The sequence below is a fragment of the Citrus clementina genome, unplaced genomic scaffold (genome assembly GCF_000493195.1).
Source record: "Citrus clementina cultivar Clemenules unplaced genomic scaffold, Citrus_clementina_v1.0 scaffold_4, whole genome shotgun sequence".
NCBI lineage: Eukaryota > Viridiplantae > Streptophyta > Magnoliopsida > Sapindales > Rutaceae > Citrus > Citrus x clementina.
This window is the reverse complement of record NW_006262274.1, coordinates 692255-708231: the sequence shown is the minus strand read 5'-3', so window position 1 is coordinate 708231 and position 15977 is coordinate 692255. Positions and strand designations below refer to the sequence as shown.

Genomic DNA, 15977 nt, shown 5'->3' with positions numbered 1-15977 from the left:
TTTTTTTTTTAATATATATGGTTAGCTAATAAATTTAGTTTATCGAGGCTCTTGGTAACCGACAAACTCTTACGTCAACTTTTTTCCGGAAGGTGCAACTGGGGACAAAAAGCCATAATGTGATTAATCCGTTAAACTAAAAAATGTTGACTATCGAATAATAACAAAATCAATTATTGATTAATTGAATTGATTAGGTATGGTTAAATAAATTGTTTATATATATATATATATATATATATATATATATATATATATATATATATATATATATATGAGTTTTTCTTAATCGGGTGTTTCTCATTTTATTAAAGTGAAGATACATATTAATGTATATAAAAAAATTAATACATTAACAACTGTATTTTTTATTTATTTACTAGTAACGTCATCACTTTGTTTAAAAAAGAATGTCCGCACTATAAAATTATATATATAGACACACGCGCGCACACACACAAAGACGCAATAATTAAATTAAGCATTTGAAACTTTCGGCAAACCTGGATAATTGAAAACTTGGATTGTCGGAGCAGCCAACTTCAATGTACCATTAAATCAAATCATCACCACAGTCCAATAGTTCATTTTATAAGTTTCAAATTTTGTTTTGGGTTGGTAAATAATGTTAAAGTGTCAAACATTTGGAATAGTTAATTAACAACCACCTTTAAAAATTTAATAAAAAGTTAATGTTTTATAGAACATCTTAGATTTATATGTTATCCTTTGACGGAACGTATATTGAAAGACTTTTTTTTTTTTTTTTTTGCCTTTAATTTGGCTTTGAAAATACAGCATTTACAAATTTTTCTAGTGATATTATAACAAAAAATTTCTCCAGACTGATTTTGGTTAGCATCATGAGGATGGAGGGAGCTATTCATGCAGTTGTGTAAGTTTTTTATCATTTGCTTTGAAATTGAAAAAGAAGAATTTTAATGAGAAACCCATAACTTTTAAGAAAATTTAGTAAATATTTACCTTTCATATTTTGTGGATGCCATTTAAATGAGATGGTAAAATTTTTTTATGTAGAAAATAGGTATAAGGTTTAAAATTTCATTCACAGAGAGAATATTGAATTACCGTTAAGCTAAATAATTAAAAAAAATATATTTTTAATACCCAACGATTGGCAGGGTGGTGATATAATCTTGAGCCTCCATATACGTAATGAATTTAAATTCCTATTTTATAAATATTTATAAGTGTGGGGTAGATTTCGAATTCATTCGCCACAGCTTTTCAACACACTGACTTTGGAAGCTGGACAATATTTCATTCGCTATCCATCTTCACATTAAATACTAAGCGACAATTGGATTTGTGTGCATGTTATTATTAAAAACGTTTTCTGTATGAAATTAGACGACAACCAGCTTGCATCGATAAGATTTTGGTCCATCGTCTTGATTATTTTTTAACTTTTCTAGTCCATCCAAGTGTTTGCTTAGATTACATACATCACCGGGTGATTGATTGTGAAACGACAGAGACCTGCTTCATGTTCCACACCAAGCAAAAATTTTCATGAAAATTTCAAAAAAAAATATGGGCCACATTTGACCTTTCGAATACAAAAATTTTGTTTTTGACCCACATTTTCAGTCAATAATCGATCTACTGCCTTGTTTTGATAAGATCTATCAATGTTACTTAAATGGAAAATAGAGTCAAACTTCTTGTTGTTTTTTTAAATGCATCCAAACTCTCCTATGGGTTAATTTTTTTTTTATTAATCTTAACATTTTATCTTGAATGACTGCTTGATACTGATAATATAAATACCTTCTATTATAGTTTAAAACATAATTTAATATACATGTAACGTTTCTCGATTGTTGACATCAACACCTTTTAAAATATGAATTAATAATTTCTTTTATAATAAAGAACCTTCACAATCACTAGGGCTTTGGCCCAAAGTTGCTAGAACCACTCCATCACAAGTATAAAAAAAGTTATTCAAAACGCATTGTAAGGGTTTAATTTAAATTTTCCTTCACTGAAGCCTCAAAACTTGAGTGAATATAATATTTTTCTCCGTAATTATATGATGATAAATAAAAATAAAGAACCTTCACTAAATTAAAGTGAGAGTACACACATCTGCAAATGGTGCCCAGCTCAGCTAAGCGAATTATAGCTTGAGTATTTGATGCAACAACTAAGGGAACTAGTTGTATCAAATCACAAAAAAAAAAAAAAAAGGTACCATCCAACTTAGAAAAATCGCAGCTATCCCCCGTTATAAAGAATGTGCTGATTATCTTCACAGTAGAATTTGGGAACTGATAGTTGTCAATTGTCATGGGTAAATTTATTCTTCTCTTCGTTAAGTTGGCTGTAAAACGCAACTCAAGGATCGAATCATATCACCTTTCAAATCCATGGGAGATATTTTTGGCTCAAGTTTTAAAAATAATAATAATAATAATAATAATAAAACACGCCTAAAATTGGGCACCTGAATAATGAATACGATACGGGAGAAAAAGGAAAAGTACATCTGTGCATGTGCAGTTATTTCTTCTCCTTCAAAAAAAAAAAAAAAGAGTAATCGGCATACTGAATTGATACTCCCTTCCACCTTATGTCACTTTTAATATTGAGATGCATAATTTTTAAGTTATAATTAATATAAAAAATTATAATTATAGAATAAAAATTAATAGTATGTAATAAATATAATTTTTAAATAATAATTTTAACAAAAATAATAAAAATATTATAAATTTTCATTATACAATTAGTGAATTAAATCAATTAATCTTTTAAGTTATTGTAATTATTGTTTATTAAATATTTTAATACTATAATTTAGAATTTAAAACTGTACAATTTTAATAACAAACAAAAATTTAAGAAGAGATTGAAAAGCTATACTGGTAAAGCTCAACCAATGAATCCTCAATTGAAATATAGGCAAAATTCAGATATAGGCACTCAAGGGCATGATCTCGGAGATTTGCCACAATTATAAATCTAAAAAGTCCTACTAAGGTGTCTACTCTCAGTATACTTTTTATCACATGCCGAAGCTAAAAAATCCAGTAAACTTTGTCTGTACAGGTCATTCACAACTGTAAAGCTCCCAACACCTTGCATCTAACCCATTAATTGTGCAAATCACATTACTAATATATTATTCTTTGCATTGATGAATATAATAAATTCCCCGATTACACCACTTTCCGCGCCACCAATCATTTACTAATAATCTATATAATGTTGTATAATCAAATTCAATCCTTCAATTCTAATACATACAGCCAACAAATTCATTGCTGCCTTTTCATTTGATCTTAAAAATATTTTGTTAAACCATACAAATAACAATGAAGAAAGAAGAAAGAAGAAAGATAAAGAATTAGAAAGCTCCTAATCTCAGTTAGCTCACGTGCAACTCTATTAAAAAGTTAACAAAATTATCAAATGGATCGATATAGAACTAGCCAAAGTGATCATGATCTCATGACATTGTGTTTTTGATTCCAAGGAATGACCATAATCATGACTTCAAAATTTTTCCAGAAACAAATGCTTCATACAGTGGATAAAAAACTTGTAGATTTCTTGGAAAAAGAATGTCGAAGTAAGAAACTACTACCTAATTACAAATTACAAACATCATAAGATGAGCAATATGAGCAATAGAAATAAACTGGCAGGCCTCTAGGCTCTAGTTCAATTCATGAAACTTGTAAAGGTCATTGTGGCACATCACCAAATGATGAACCTTCTTTGCTCCCAAGCCGCCAAACTCAAGACTGTAAATTCTCAGAAAGTTTCCAAATTCAAGGGCCATTGATCCTTCTACCGCCTGCTGCTTCTTCTTCCTCTACTTATTGTAGATCATCATCGATCTTCCATCTAGAAGAAAATTTGAACCTTCCACAATTCTTTAAGAATTCCGAAGAAACCCTTTTCAGTCTCAATATGTACAATGACTAACAGCATATGATTGCCCATTTCTTTGTTACCATCTTCTTCCTTCACTACTAACATCCACATCCCAAGCACTTCTTCTCGAAGACACGTTAAACAATGAAACCGCCCTACTAGTTCCCCTCCTTCTTATCCTAGAATCCGAACTACCACTCGTACTAGAAGATCCAGAACCACCACCAAAACACCCAAACAAGCTCCTAACAAACCTCCCAACAAATCCCCCACCCCTCTCCCTTCCTCTACTCCCTCTTGAACCCCACGAAACCCTCCTAGGCAAACCTCCGTTATTAAACCCGCCATCCATCTCCGTATAAACAACTGGCAACTCTCTCTCACCGCCTCTTCTCCCTCCTGAAAACCTCCCCACAGCAAACCCACCTCCCGGTAACCTCCATATCGTTAACCCCACAGCTTCATCCTCATTTGATTGCCCATTTTCTCCATTATCACTCTCATCAACATTGCTCTGATTACTGTTGTTATCAGCAGGCAATTCGTGTCTACAAACAGGGCATGAATTTCTAAGCGACAACCATGGCAGTATACAATCAGAATGATATATATGCTTACAGGGCATTTCTCTAGCTTCAGATCCTAATTCAAACGCTTCTTTACACACTGCACAATGAGATTCTAACTCAACATAACTAGAATCTATCAATATGCTAGGCATGTTCTCAATAGCAGATTTGGAAGCCGGCGGATTCTCAAATCCACCGATTGCGTTCATATCAATCTGCGATAACTGCTCAAGCAGCCGTTCAAATCCTGATCCGAGCAAAAACTCGGTCATACTCCTCGGCAAGGGTCTTAATCCAGACCCTTCACCATCATCGTAGTACAATTCATATCCGTTACCGTTATTATCGACGTCCCCGTTGACTGGTCCACGCAGCACGATGACTGGATTGAACGGAGACCGGTCTCCGCCAGTTCTGCGGCTTCTTCGAAGAACCGGACCGGCCGAGTTGTTCGGATCTCGATTCGACCGGTTACTACTATTGATTATATTATTACTATTATTATTACTGCTTCCAATCATGTACATCGCGGCAGCAGGGAATCTCATCCGGCCAGGGCCGGGGCCGGGCCCGGGGCCGCGGTGGATGTCGGTTGAGTGGATGCCACGTGGCGTATTCTCGATCTCTTCGACGAACCCGCCGTCGCAGTCGGGACACGAGACGACGTCGTCCCGGCTGAAAACCCTAACGAAACGGCTGCATCTGTAACACCAGTACGACGATGATGAAACTATCGAAGACATTTGATGCAGATCTGAGAAATCTCCACGGAGAATCGATATTATTAGGAAAAAAAATCAATTTTTTTGGCCCCACATAAGGAGTTTCATTTGCTTTTAAAATCTTCTCGGAAAATTTTTAGAATCCGAGAAAATTTTTTAAATCGGAATTCTTTTCGGGGTAGAGTTTGGTGGAGACGAAGATTGAGGAGAAAGAGAGGACTAACAGGATCGCGTGAAGAAAATTATGGACTATACCCGCGTCGTATTATTTGTTCGCGTTTTTATTAGTGCCACTGTTCTTTTGACACGTGGTGGAGGTTTATTGGAGGTTGAAAAGGACGTTGAGTTTATCGCTAAGAGGTCAAACCGAACGCGCCGGTAGCTTTAAAGGGGACCAAGGAGCGTGGGGTAAAAGTGGAAAAATCAAAAAGTTCAGATAGTAAGGCAGTGACTTCGTGCTAGACGCGGTTGAGGAATATTCGATATCTATGGAGGTGGCAGAGGTTCGTTGGACTCGTCTGATACTTGGGGACAGCGACAGAGCCAGCGTATTGATTGATCTGGGACATACTTAAAATTAAACATGATTAAGGCAAGCAATTGCCCGTGGCAAGCTCTGAATGCGGAGATTTGCTGTGACGCCCCAACCTCCAAATAAGAGCTTGCCGTGCTCATTCATAGTCATTCTCCTATTAGAGTGCGACTTACTTGCGTGCACTTAATTAGCATCTAATTTAAAATTTTAGATAATAATATAGAGAATTGCAGCTAGGGATGGCAAAAATCCCCACGGGGATGGGTACCCTCGGGGATTTTCCCCATTCGGGGAGGGTACGGGGATAATTTTATACCCAATTTTTTTTTCGGGGAGGGGACGGGGAAAATTTTTTACCCAACTTTTTATTCGGGGAGGGGACGGGGATGAGGTGGAATCCCCATCCCCTACCCATTTCTCCATTTTAATTTTTAATTTTATTTTTATTTTTAAAATTACTAATAAATAAATAACAAAATTATAAATATTGTTAAAAATAATAAATATCAAAATAGTTGTATGTTGGGAAAGTGGTCACCCTTTGCCGGGAATTAGTTGAAGAGTATTAATTGAAGTTTTCACCAACTGTTTATTGCTTTGATTATACTGGTAGTAGTTCTTCTACTAGATCTACAGGGGATTCTTATAAGAAAGCAACCAAATGGATGACAGGTTTTAATGATTATGTAAACAATGGAGATTGTGCAGTTGTTGCAGATGAATTAGATTCATATTTGGATGAGAAAGTTATATCTCGGATGGAAGATTTTAATATTTTGAGTTGGTGGAAGACAAATGCTAATAGGTATCCTACATTAGCTCGAATTGCTAGAGATATTTTGGCAATTCCAATTACAACAGTTGCTTCTGAATCAGCTTTTAACACTAGTGGTAGAGTTGTGAGCTCATACCATAACAAACTTCATCCAAGCACATTGGAGGCCTTAATGTGCTGTCAAAGTTGGTTACGAGCTTACAATAGCGGTATGAGTTTATTTTAATATGATTAATTTAAAATCGAAAATAAAAAATGTATTAGACTATTAATTATTCGGGGACCGGGGACCCTCGGGGATCCCCTGTTATTATTCGGGGAGGGGATGAGGATTCTCTCAAGCAATTTTGACGGGGACGGGGAGGGGACGGGGACATATGCAAAACATCGGGGATGGGTATGGGGAGATTGGTCCCCTCCCCTCCCCTCCCCATTGCCATCCCTAATTGCAGCTATAATATACATTAATAATGAATTTATTTATTATGAATTGTCTTCGTCGAAGATTTCTCGACAGTATTTTATATGTTGAAATTATTGTGTAATAGTTTCATTATTAATAAAATTAAAAACACATTTTCCCAATATGATGAAATCCATATACTTAAACAAATAAACAACCGTGCTTCTATTTCAAAGCACTAGAAAGAGACAAAAAAGATTAAAAAAAAGAGTAAAGTAAATCTCTTTCTTTTTTTTTTTTCAATTTTACCTTAGTAATCTTTTGTGTTTTGTTTGTATTTAAGTTTTAAAATTAGATATTTAAACTTGAGACAACATGAAATCTTTTAAATTTAACTAAAGTACTTTCTTAAATAATAAATCAAAGATATTTTTTCAATAATTATAAAACAATTCAAAAGTCAGCTCGGGCGCCTATGCTAAACGTGTCCTTGCAAGGTGAATTTTATTTTTATTTTTTAAAATAAAACAGATAAATATATATTTAAATTTCCCCTTTGGGCAACGGGATTCAAATCACAGTTTTCATCTGTAATACACAAAATTTTACCAACTATACTAATTAACAATAACAAAATAAAACAATTTGATTATTACTAGATATTGAGATTAGATGCAGATAATTCACTAAATTACTTCTATATCCTACACAAATTAGTGTTTACTCTCTCAAGTATGTAGTGGAGGTTCATAATTTTTTTTTTCCAAATATTTGGCCAATTTATTTTAGACCCATATAATATAGAACATCACATTGCTTGTCTAAAAGATTTCGATAGATTTTTTTTTATTACAAATATCACTGTTTTTATCTCTACCATTTAAAAAAAGATAAAATTATTAATTTGGCATTGTTATTCCGTTCACCTCGGTTCTTAATTTATTATTATTATTATTATTTCAATAATCCATGCTTATAAAATTGGATACAAATTAAGTTTATATAGATGTTCAACAACAAAATTTTAATTTTTTTATATTTAAATATTCTTCGATAAGACTTAAAAAAATTATTGTACTTAACAAAATAGAAATAAAAAAAAATTGACAAGATAAATTTCAAGCATACAATCACTTAGCATAATTGGAGCAAAAAGATTTAAGTTGGATAATTTCAACAAAATCAATTGATAAAATTGTGTTTGGTGCTTCAAGTTTTTTATTAATTATCAAAATTAACACAGAGTAGGAGATTTTTCACTTTGGTCCCACTTGACCCAAAATATAAGGTGAAAAAAATGCCGACTGCGCGACACGCGTGACGCGCATCCCAGTTGAGTGCGATGTGGCACGCAAAACAAAGCCGGGCCAAGATTCGAAAGAGGTGGACCGCGTAATTGTACGACACGTCATCATCGACTCACCTCGCAGGCTACGTTTAAGCCCGCGATTGGTTCGTAAAATTGGCAAGTTGCAAATTCTATGGAGCGAGCAAGCCAGCCAGCTTTGACTTGCTCGTGGCTCCGCTCTTTGTACTTTGCAACTTCGTCGTTTATAACTTTTTACAAAAACAATACACTGAAACCCCTCAAAAGTTACTATAATAGACGTTTGACCCCTAATGTTTTACAAATAAGTATTTGAACTCCATTTGGTTGGTTAATTTCGTCAATTTAATAGAAATGATGACCTTATTACATGTATGTCCACTAAAATAAAAATGTGAAAATACCATTATATCTAACACAATACGTAGTATAATATTTAGGACATTTTTTAATTCCATATGTTGAAGTGGCCGACAAAATTGCGATTAATTAAACCAAAAAATTAGTTGTTTAATGAAATTAGAAAGCTCACATGATCGGTTGTTAGAGTCATCACATACGCTAGCTGGGTACATTATTGGTGCAAGTAAATATAAAGGGCAATAGAAATATAGGATATTCGCTTCCCTATCCAATAATTTATTTTATATATTACCAAAATTAAACGTATTATATGCATGTTCTTTTAATACATGTATGTCCACACAAGTGACACGTTATATTTTAAGTTTAAATTCTTCTCACAACTAGACTTTCTTGTATTTTTTTATTTTTTATTTTTCTTAATGTAGTTAAGTTTAAAATATAATTTCTCCTTGAAGAAAATTCAATATATCTTGGTGGAAAACTTGAAACATAAGAAACAATTTCTGGATAAATTTAATTCAACTGGTAGAGAATGACAAATTATCTTTGGTTCATAACTCTAAAAACCCCCCAACTAGGTCAAAATTCGTAAAATAAAGATATTATAAATTTACACAAAAAAAAAGAACAAAAACAAGATTCAAATTCTTGATATAAAACAAGATTCAAATTCTTGATAAAAGATATAAACTCCAAAGGTTTCTTAAAAGTGCCGAAAAACTTCCAATTCAATCTTGATCCTTCAAATAGTTGTAGAATTTGATGATATATATATATATTTTTGGTCAGGATTTTAATTTGAAAGTATGTATAGTTTACATTATTGAAACTTACGCATCTTCCATGACAAAATTGATTTAGCAAAAAACGTTGCATATATTTTTTTTTATGAGACTATTTCTGGTGATATTTATAATTATACAATTATTGGGATAAGTTTACATCAAATCTTATATAACACTGTCCAACTTTTAACTTTCTCTAATATTTGAGGGACGTTAACTCAACTCATGGGAAAATACTGCATTCACTCAAGTTTTGAGGAAGAAAATTTAAATTAAACCTCCACAATGTATATGTGAGGATTCGAACAACTTTTCTCACACTTATGAAGAATAATATTATATACCTACCATAATTTTATAGCAGCTGATGCTTCACAATGCATATCGCGATGTATTATTATTAATTCTTTCGTTATAAATACGCGCAAAAATGCACGGCTTTGAATAATACTAACGCCCCATTCCTTTAGAAAGACTTTCTTTCTTTTTTTCTTTTTTTCCAATTTTCCTTTCTCAAATTTTCGTGCACGTCAAGGTCTCACAAACACAGAAATTTCCACTGAATTGCTGCTGCTTGTAAATTGATAAAAGCACTCAAAAACCCCTTTTCTCCTTTTCTTGTCTTTGTTCAAGAAAAGCAAAATCTGCTTCAGCTTCTCTCCTTGCATGCTTTTCTTTATCAACTTTCACATATTCTTGTCCCTGTAAATTTACGTATGCTTTTTCCTTTATGGACTTAGACGGTAGTGCTTACTGAAAGTTTTGAAATGAAATGACCAAATATTTTTTCATAAGCTAAAGCGAGCAGTAAGCATGCATCTTATATTACCTCAATTACCAACAAAGTGTTGGCTCCACTGGCAATAGAGTCCCCTTAAGTGGCTTGACTGAGTTTGCTCCCCAGTTCGAGTCGCAGGGAAGTCGTCTTTGTTGGGAGAACTTGTGCCTCTTGGTTCGAGCAGAGACTTTTAATCTAAATTGTAGTACGGGCTTAAAAGTACCTCTCCTTCCCAAGATACCTCGTGGTCAAACCAAAAAAAAGATATTACCTCAATTGGGTGCCTCCTCCCCTCTCGACTTTATCCCTCATATTTCGTGATTCTTTTATAAAGAAAGCTAGAAAGCTTTGGACCCCCCATTTAAGGGGGTATCGAGGCGCACATAGTGTAGAATGTTCTCGCCTTTCGGTGTACACAATTTCTGTTGAATTTTATTATGTGTGCATTTGTTTCTTGGTGAATGGTTCACAAACTGAGAGACACATCCCAAGAATTTATTAATGAGAAACATGTATGCATCAAGAGTGTTTTAGATTTTCTCATTCTCAATATCTTCGTGTTCGTGTTTATATGTTTCTTCTTCTTCTTTTTTTAAATTTAAAAGTAGTGATATACGTATCTCAACAGCTGACATTTATTAAGACCATAAATTAGTTTTATAATTAAATTAAAACTTGTGAAAATAATTATTTACCTTTTGAAAAGTGTCACACCACATGGAGCACACCTCACTTGAGATGAAATTTTTAGATAACTAATAATATTATTCTTAATTTAATTGCTTAATGTTATGTGTATTTTAATATTTACAAACTCTGCTATTATGGTTTAAAAAAAAAGAAAAAGAAAAGAAAAGAAAAGCCATATAGTGCAACCAATCCAAGCATTGAGAGACGTAACAAGATGAGAGCTGTTTGCAAAGTGATCTTGATACTTCTCCAACCGTGAAAAATATTTTTGTGTATTCAATCAAACAAATGTACCAATAAGATAAGATAAAATATGAGTTTCAATTCTTTAGTAATATTTTTGTTAGTGCAGAATGCTTTTCAAAAAAATAATAATAATAATAATAATAATAGGGATTGGTTTGACAGTTTTCAAGTTATCTTATTTGTATTTTCTTATTGGACGCAAGACTAAAGGTCAATTTTAGGTTAAGCCAATTTTACAAGTAGCCTTTAAGTATAAAATTTTCTGATTAGTTGCCAGGAAAATGAAATTGTCAAAGCTGTTGCACCAAACAAGAAAGGAACAAATTAAGAAAACAAATTAATATATCTATCCTGAGAAAAAAAAATTATTCCGCCCCACCAAACTGAAAATAGTGACCACAAATTTTAATGAAGGTCATAGCCTATTGGGTGGTTAGCTTAGTATTGTCCCAGACACACTGCTAGCTAGAGAGAATACTTACAAATAACAACGTATCAGAGACAGTGTGCTAAAATGCTCTGAATGAATATTGTATATAGATTTGGGTAATCCACAAATCTTCATAAGTTAACTTTTGAATAAGAGTTAAATTTATAAGCCCTTCAGACATTATCCCAAAAAAAATGAAAATGCTTGACGAACAAAAGCTTAAGCAATTTTGTAAGAACCAAACACTATTATGCATGGAAGACAACTGTAAATGACTATGGATGCTGAATAATTGGTTAGTATTCATGTGATTTTTGTAGGGTCTCAAGAATTGATAATTCCCTCGTAAGCAAGAAATAAAGCATGATAGTAGTAATCGATAGCATCTATTTCAACGTTATTCGACATGAACATGACAGCATGTTTCGACACATGTCATATGATAATAATTATTTCTTGTTAATTATTATCATGCGAGGAAGAAATTAAACATATTCAATTTTCACTTGTGAAGATTGAATTCAAGTGGACTCTCACTCTGAGGTGAGTTTACTTTGTACTGGCTGAGAAATAATGGGAGCTGTCTACGAGTTTTGAACTTCTGATCCAGTTTAATTAGTCAGCTTTCGTTTAGGAAAGAGTTAGCGCATGAATTAATTATGTAATTATGATCCACTCTTAGTCGATTTAATACAATTCTTTTATTCTTCAGCAACAGATTCCAGACCACTGGTACTGTGCCTAGATGAAGAACGAGGCCTTTTCTGGTTGGATCTGTTGACATTCAGCACATCCAATTCTTGAATTATTATGAAGAACAACACTCTCTGTTACATGCTAAATTTGATGACTCCATGTAATGTGAAAGAACAGATCTTCAAATTATCACTTTATAGTTTGTCTCGAGATGTTTTACTGACCTGCTTGAATTGACTTCTGAGTTATGGGAGAGGATTCCATGTCCTGATGCTGAGCTCGAGATGAATCTTACATCGTCTACAGCAATTTACATCAAGAAAAAATGATTTATGATAATAGTCGTTTGATAACTTTAATGCTCTCATCAGAGAAGTAACAAATATACAGAGTACTAAGAAAGGCGAACTTTACCAGAGTTCCCGGGTGTGACCATCCCATTAGCGTCATTTCCCCTAGAATCAATGTTAATAAAGTTGACCCTGATTTCTTCCATCAGGTTTTCTATTTGTTCGTCATTTTTAAGAACATTTACCCTTATCTTCTCAAGTGACGCCCCTCAGTGACTGGTTTATCTTCTCAAGTGGCGCTCCTCAGTGACTGGGAGCAACTATGTAAAAGTGTCTGGTTTATCAACTATGTTAAAAAAAGGCCAGCATGCAGATAGACATGTAAACAAATTTCGAGTGATTGGTTTATCAAACGTTTACGGCATGTTTGGTTTGGAGAAATAGAAGGAAAGAAGAGTAGAGGAAATGAGGAAAGGGGAAAGAAATAAAGGGGATAAGAGATAATTCCATATGAAACCAAACAATGAAATTGAGCTTGACCCTCATTTTCTCTCCCCTTTCCAGTCATCTCTTCTCCTCCCATTTCTTTCAACCAAACAAGCACTTGATCCAATCTTACTAGTTTGCCTAAGGTGAAATAGAGAGGCTTAATGCAACTATGAAGAGAGTCCCCTGACTAGAAAACCAGGGAATAGAATTGCATAACAGTAAAAGTGAATATTTCGTTTGATTCTCGTCTATAATTATCTGGGTGCTGACCTCTCTGAGGTCCATCTTGATGGGGTGTCGAGGACATAAGTTTGGTGTTTGTGTTCGCTCTCTGGATGTGAAGTTAGCTGTGTCTCCACGTCCCCTTCGATATCAAATCTGTCACACAATTCACAGAACCATAAATAGAAGTACAATGTTAAGAGAATGAAATGCAAATACTGGAAGAGGTGAGATCACCTGATGATCTCATGAAACCTCAACATCTTCGCCAACTTCCATATGAGTGTTTTACCCATAAGAACTACATTGTTAACCTAATGATCAACAATGAATCAAACAGATCATACATGTCTGGATTTGCCTAATGGGTATCTGTAGGTGCCATACTTTCGAGGCACCAAACTACACCCATGTGTCCGTAAGAAAGGAAAATATTCCGGGGAATAACATCCAACCCATTCCGAGGGAATAACACCCAAGGTAAAATTCGCTATAAGCTTATGAAAATGAAAAGAGAGGGAAAGCTTATGCCGATCCCGTATTCAATGATCTAAGGAAACTACACCCAAAGTTATAAGAGTAAGGAAGCACATAGGCACAGAATAAATGACGTAGGTACGAAATAGATGTGTTTATTTTCTTATAATCAAATTCACATCAATATGCACAATAATGATGGGTGACACGTGTCATTAGGAAGAGAGCCCAAAATAAAATCCTAACTCCATGTCACCCATTATCTACAGATATGGATCATTTAAATAAGAAAGGGAACCTTTAGCCTTCAAGAATATTGTTTTCTCTTAAAGAAAAAAAAAACTTAGTCTCATTTAGTCTTCTTCTTCCCTTAAATCTAAATCAAACACTAATTTGGGCATCGGAGATTTTTCAAGTACCCACCTTGCTGGATTCAGGAGCAACAAGCATCTCAAGTTCTATATAAATTACAAATACGTGTGAAGATAAATTTCAGCCCCTTCATTGGCATTGTCTGTGGGACAAAAACTTGTTGAAATTTTTTTTATCTCACTAAAACTCACATGAACACTACTTTACAATCATCTTTTTAGATTAGATTTGGTTGTGTACAATTGAAAAAAGAGGTGAATACTCGCACATACTTATGAAAAATGAATTTATGTGTGAGACCCCAACCTCAAACATGCTTAAAAAGACTTTAAAGCCAAAAATCCAAGAGCAAAAATGAAAATATCTCCTTCAAATGATTTGCTGGGAAAAAAAAAAAGCGGGTCAAAGTCTTAGGTAACAAGTTGTAGGCTAACCCAAGAAAATATACAAGGTGACCACCTCAGCAGGTCATCTGTCAAATAAAGTTAAAATATGTTTATATTTAAGGGTTATTATCATTTCACTACTTCAAAAAGTATCAAATATCAAATGATTACAACAAATATTGTCTCTTATCATTTTCTTACTATATCTTTATAAAAATATCATTTTACTACTTTTTCGTTATAACCAGTTAGTTGACTAACAAAATACCAATTTCACCCTTCATGATTAAAAAAAATACTTAAAACTTATTTACAAAATAAATTTGTAATATATTTATTAAAATGGATATATAATACCAACATAATTCTTTTTGCTGGAATTATGATATATGGATTACAAATTTGTCTTATAATTTTTTTTAATCATGAAGGGTAAAATTGATATTTTGTTAGTCAACTAACCGGTCAATCAACGGGTCAACTAACAGTTGTAACGGAAAAGTAGTAAAATGATATTTTTATAAAGAAATAGTAGGAAAATGATAGGAAACAATACTTGTTGTAGTCATTTGATATTCAGCAATTTTTGAAGTAGTAAAATGATAATAACCCTATATTTAATATGCAAATTTGTGTGTATATATAATTAAAAAAAATTCAGAACATGGCTATTTAGTTAAAAAAAATGAGAAAAAGAAGCAAAGAGGAAGTGATGGATTCCATCACCCTCAAGAATATTTCAAAAAGACAGTAAATGTCACACAACCGTCACTTTTTAGATAAGGTATTTTTTAAAATAAAGATATACTTGTAGGAGGATGTGATCCCTACTCCTCTTTCACAAATTCAGATTAGTAACAAGGGACCAAAGTAGGCTCACAATCTTGACCGAAGAGATGTCACGACTTCAATCTTACAAAAAATTATCCATCATTTGCATATCGATACGTACCTGCTACTGCGAAATTGGTGCACCTTAACGTTATAAGATTCCTTATCGTTAATCAATTTTTATTAATGACATTTCTTAGGTACTCTTCCAAAAACGATTGGGCAACAATGTCCTGCTTCAGGACGTGGGAAGGTATTGGAGCATGTTCAATCTCGATTCTTAGTCCCTATTAAAACTCACCTGGTTAAGAGCTCAAGATTACTTTTGTCCTCCATTAATAGTCATTAAAAAAATATAAATTCTTCACTAAACAAACAAAAAACTGCAACTTAATGATGTAAATGCGTAAGAAAATTATGCAGTTTGAAGTTACAAACTCAGCATTCCCTTCCCATCCCATCACAAATCCATCTAACCCTCTTCCATGAAATCACTTCCAGTCATCAGAAACCACAGCCCTAATCTTCCCATCAGCTAAAGCTATTCCATCCTGATGGCCAGCCCCTCAAAATCCTCTCATAGGCCTCCCACTGCCCTGCCAAAAGGTCTCTCAATCTCAACATTGGTAAAGGTCTCATATGAATTTCTTCTTTATTTGAAATTATAAAAATAAATGACATA

The 15977-nt window shown here is 33.5% G+C and overlaps 1 protein-coding gene across 1 annotated transcript; it reads right to left on the bottom strand.

Moving 5' to 3' along the window:
• Positions 1-3455: 3455 nt before the first annotated feature.
• Positions 3456-5528, bottom strand: LOC18043798 (probable E3 ubiquitin-protein ligase RHC2A). Its single transcript, XM_006435588.2, has one exon. The coding sequence runs from the start codon at positions 5216-5218 to the stop codon at positions 3983-3985; it is 1236 nt and encodes a 411-aa protein (XP_006435651.1). The 5' UTR covers positions 5219-5528; the 3' UTR covers positions 3456-3982.
• Between the last annotated feature and the right edge of the window lie 10449 nt (positions 5529-15977).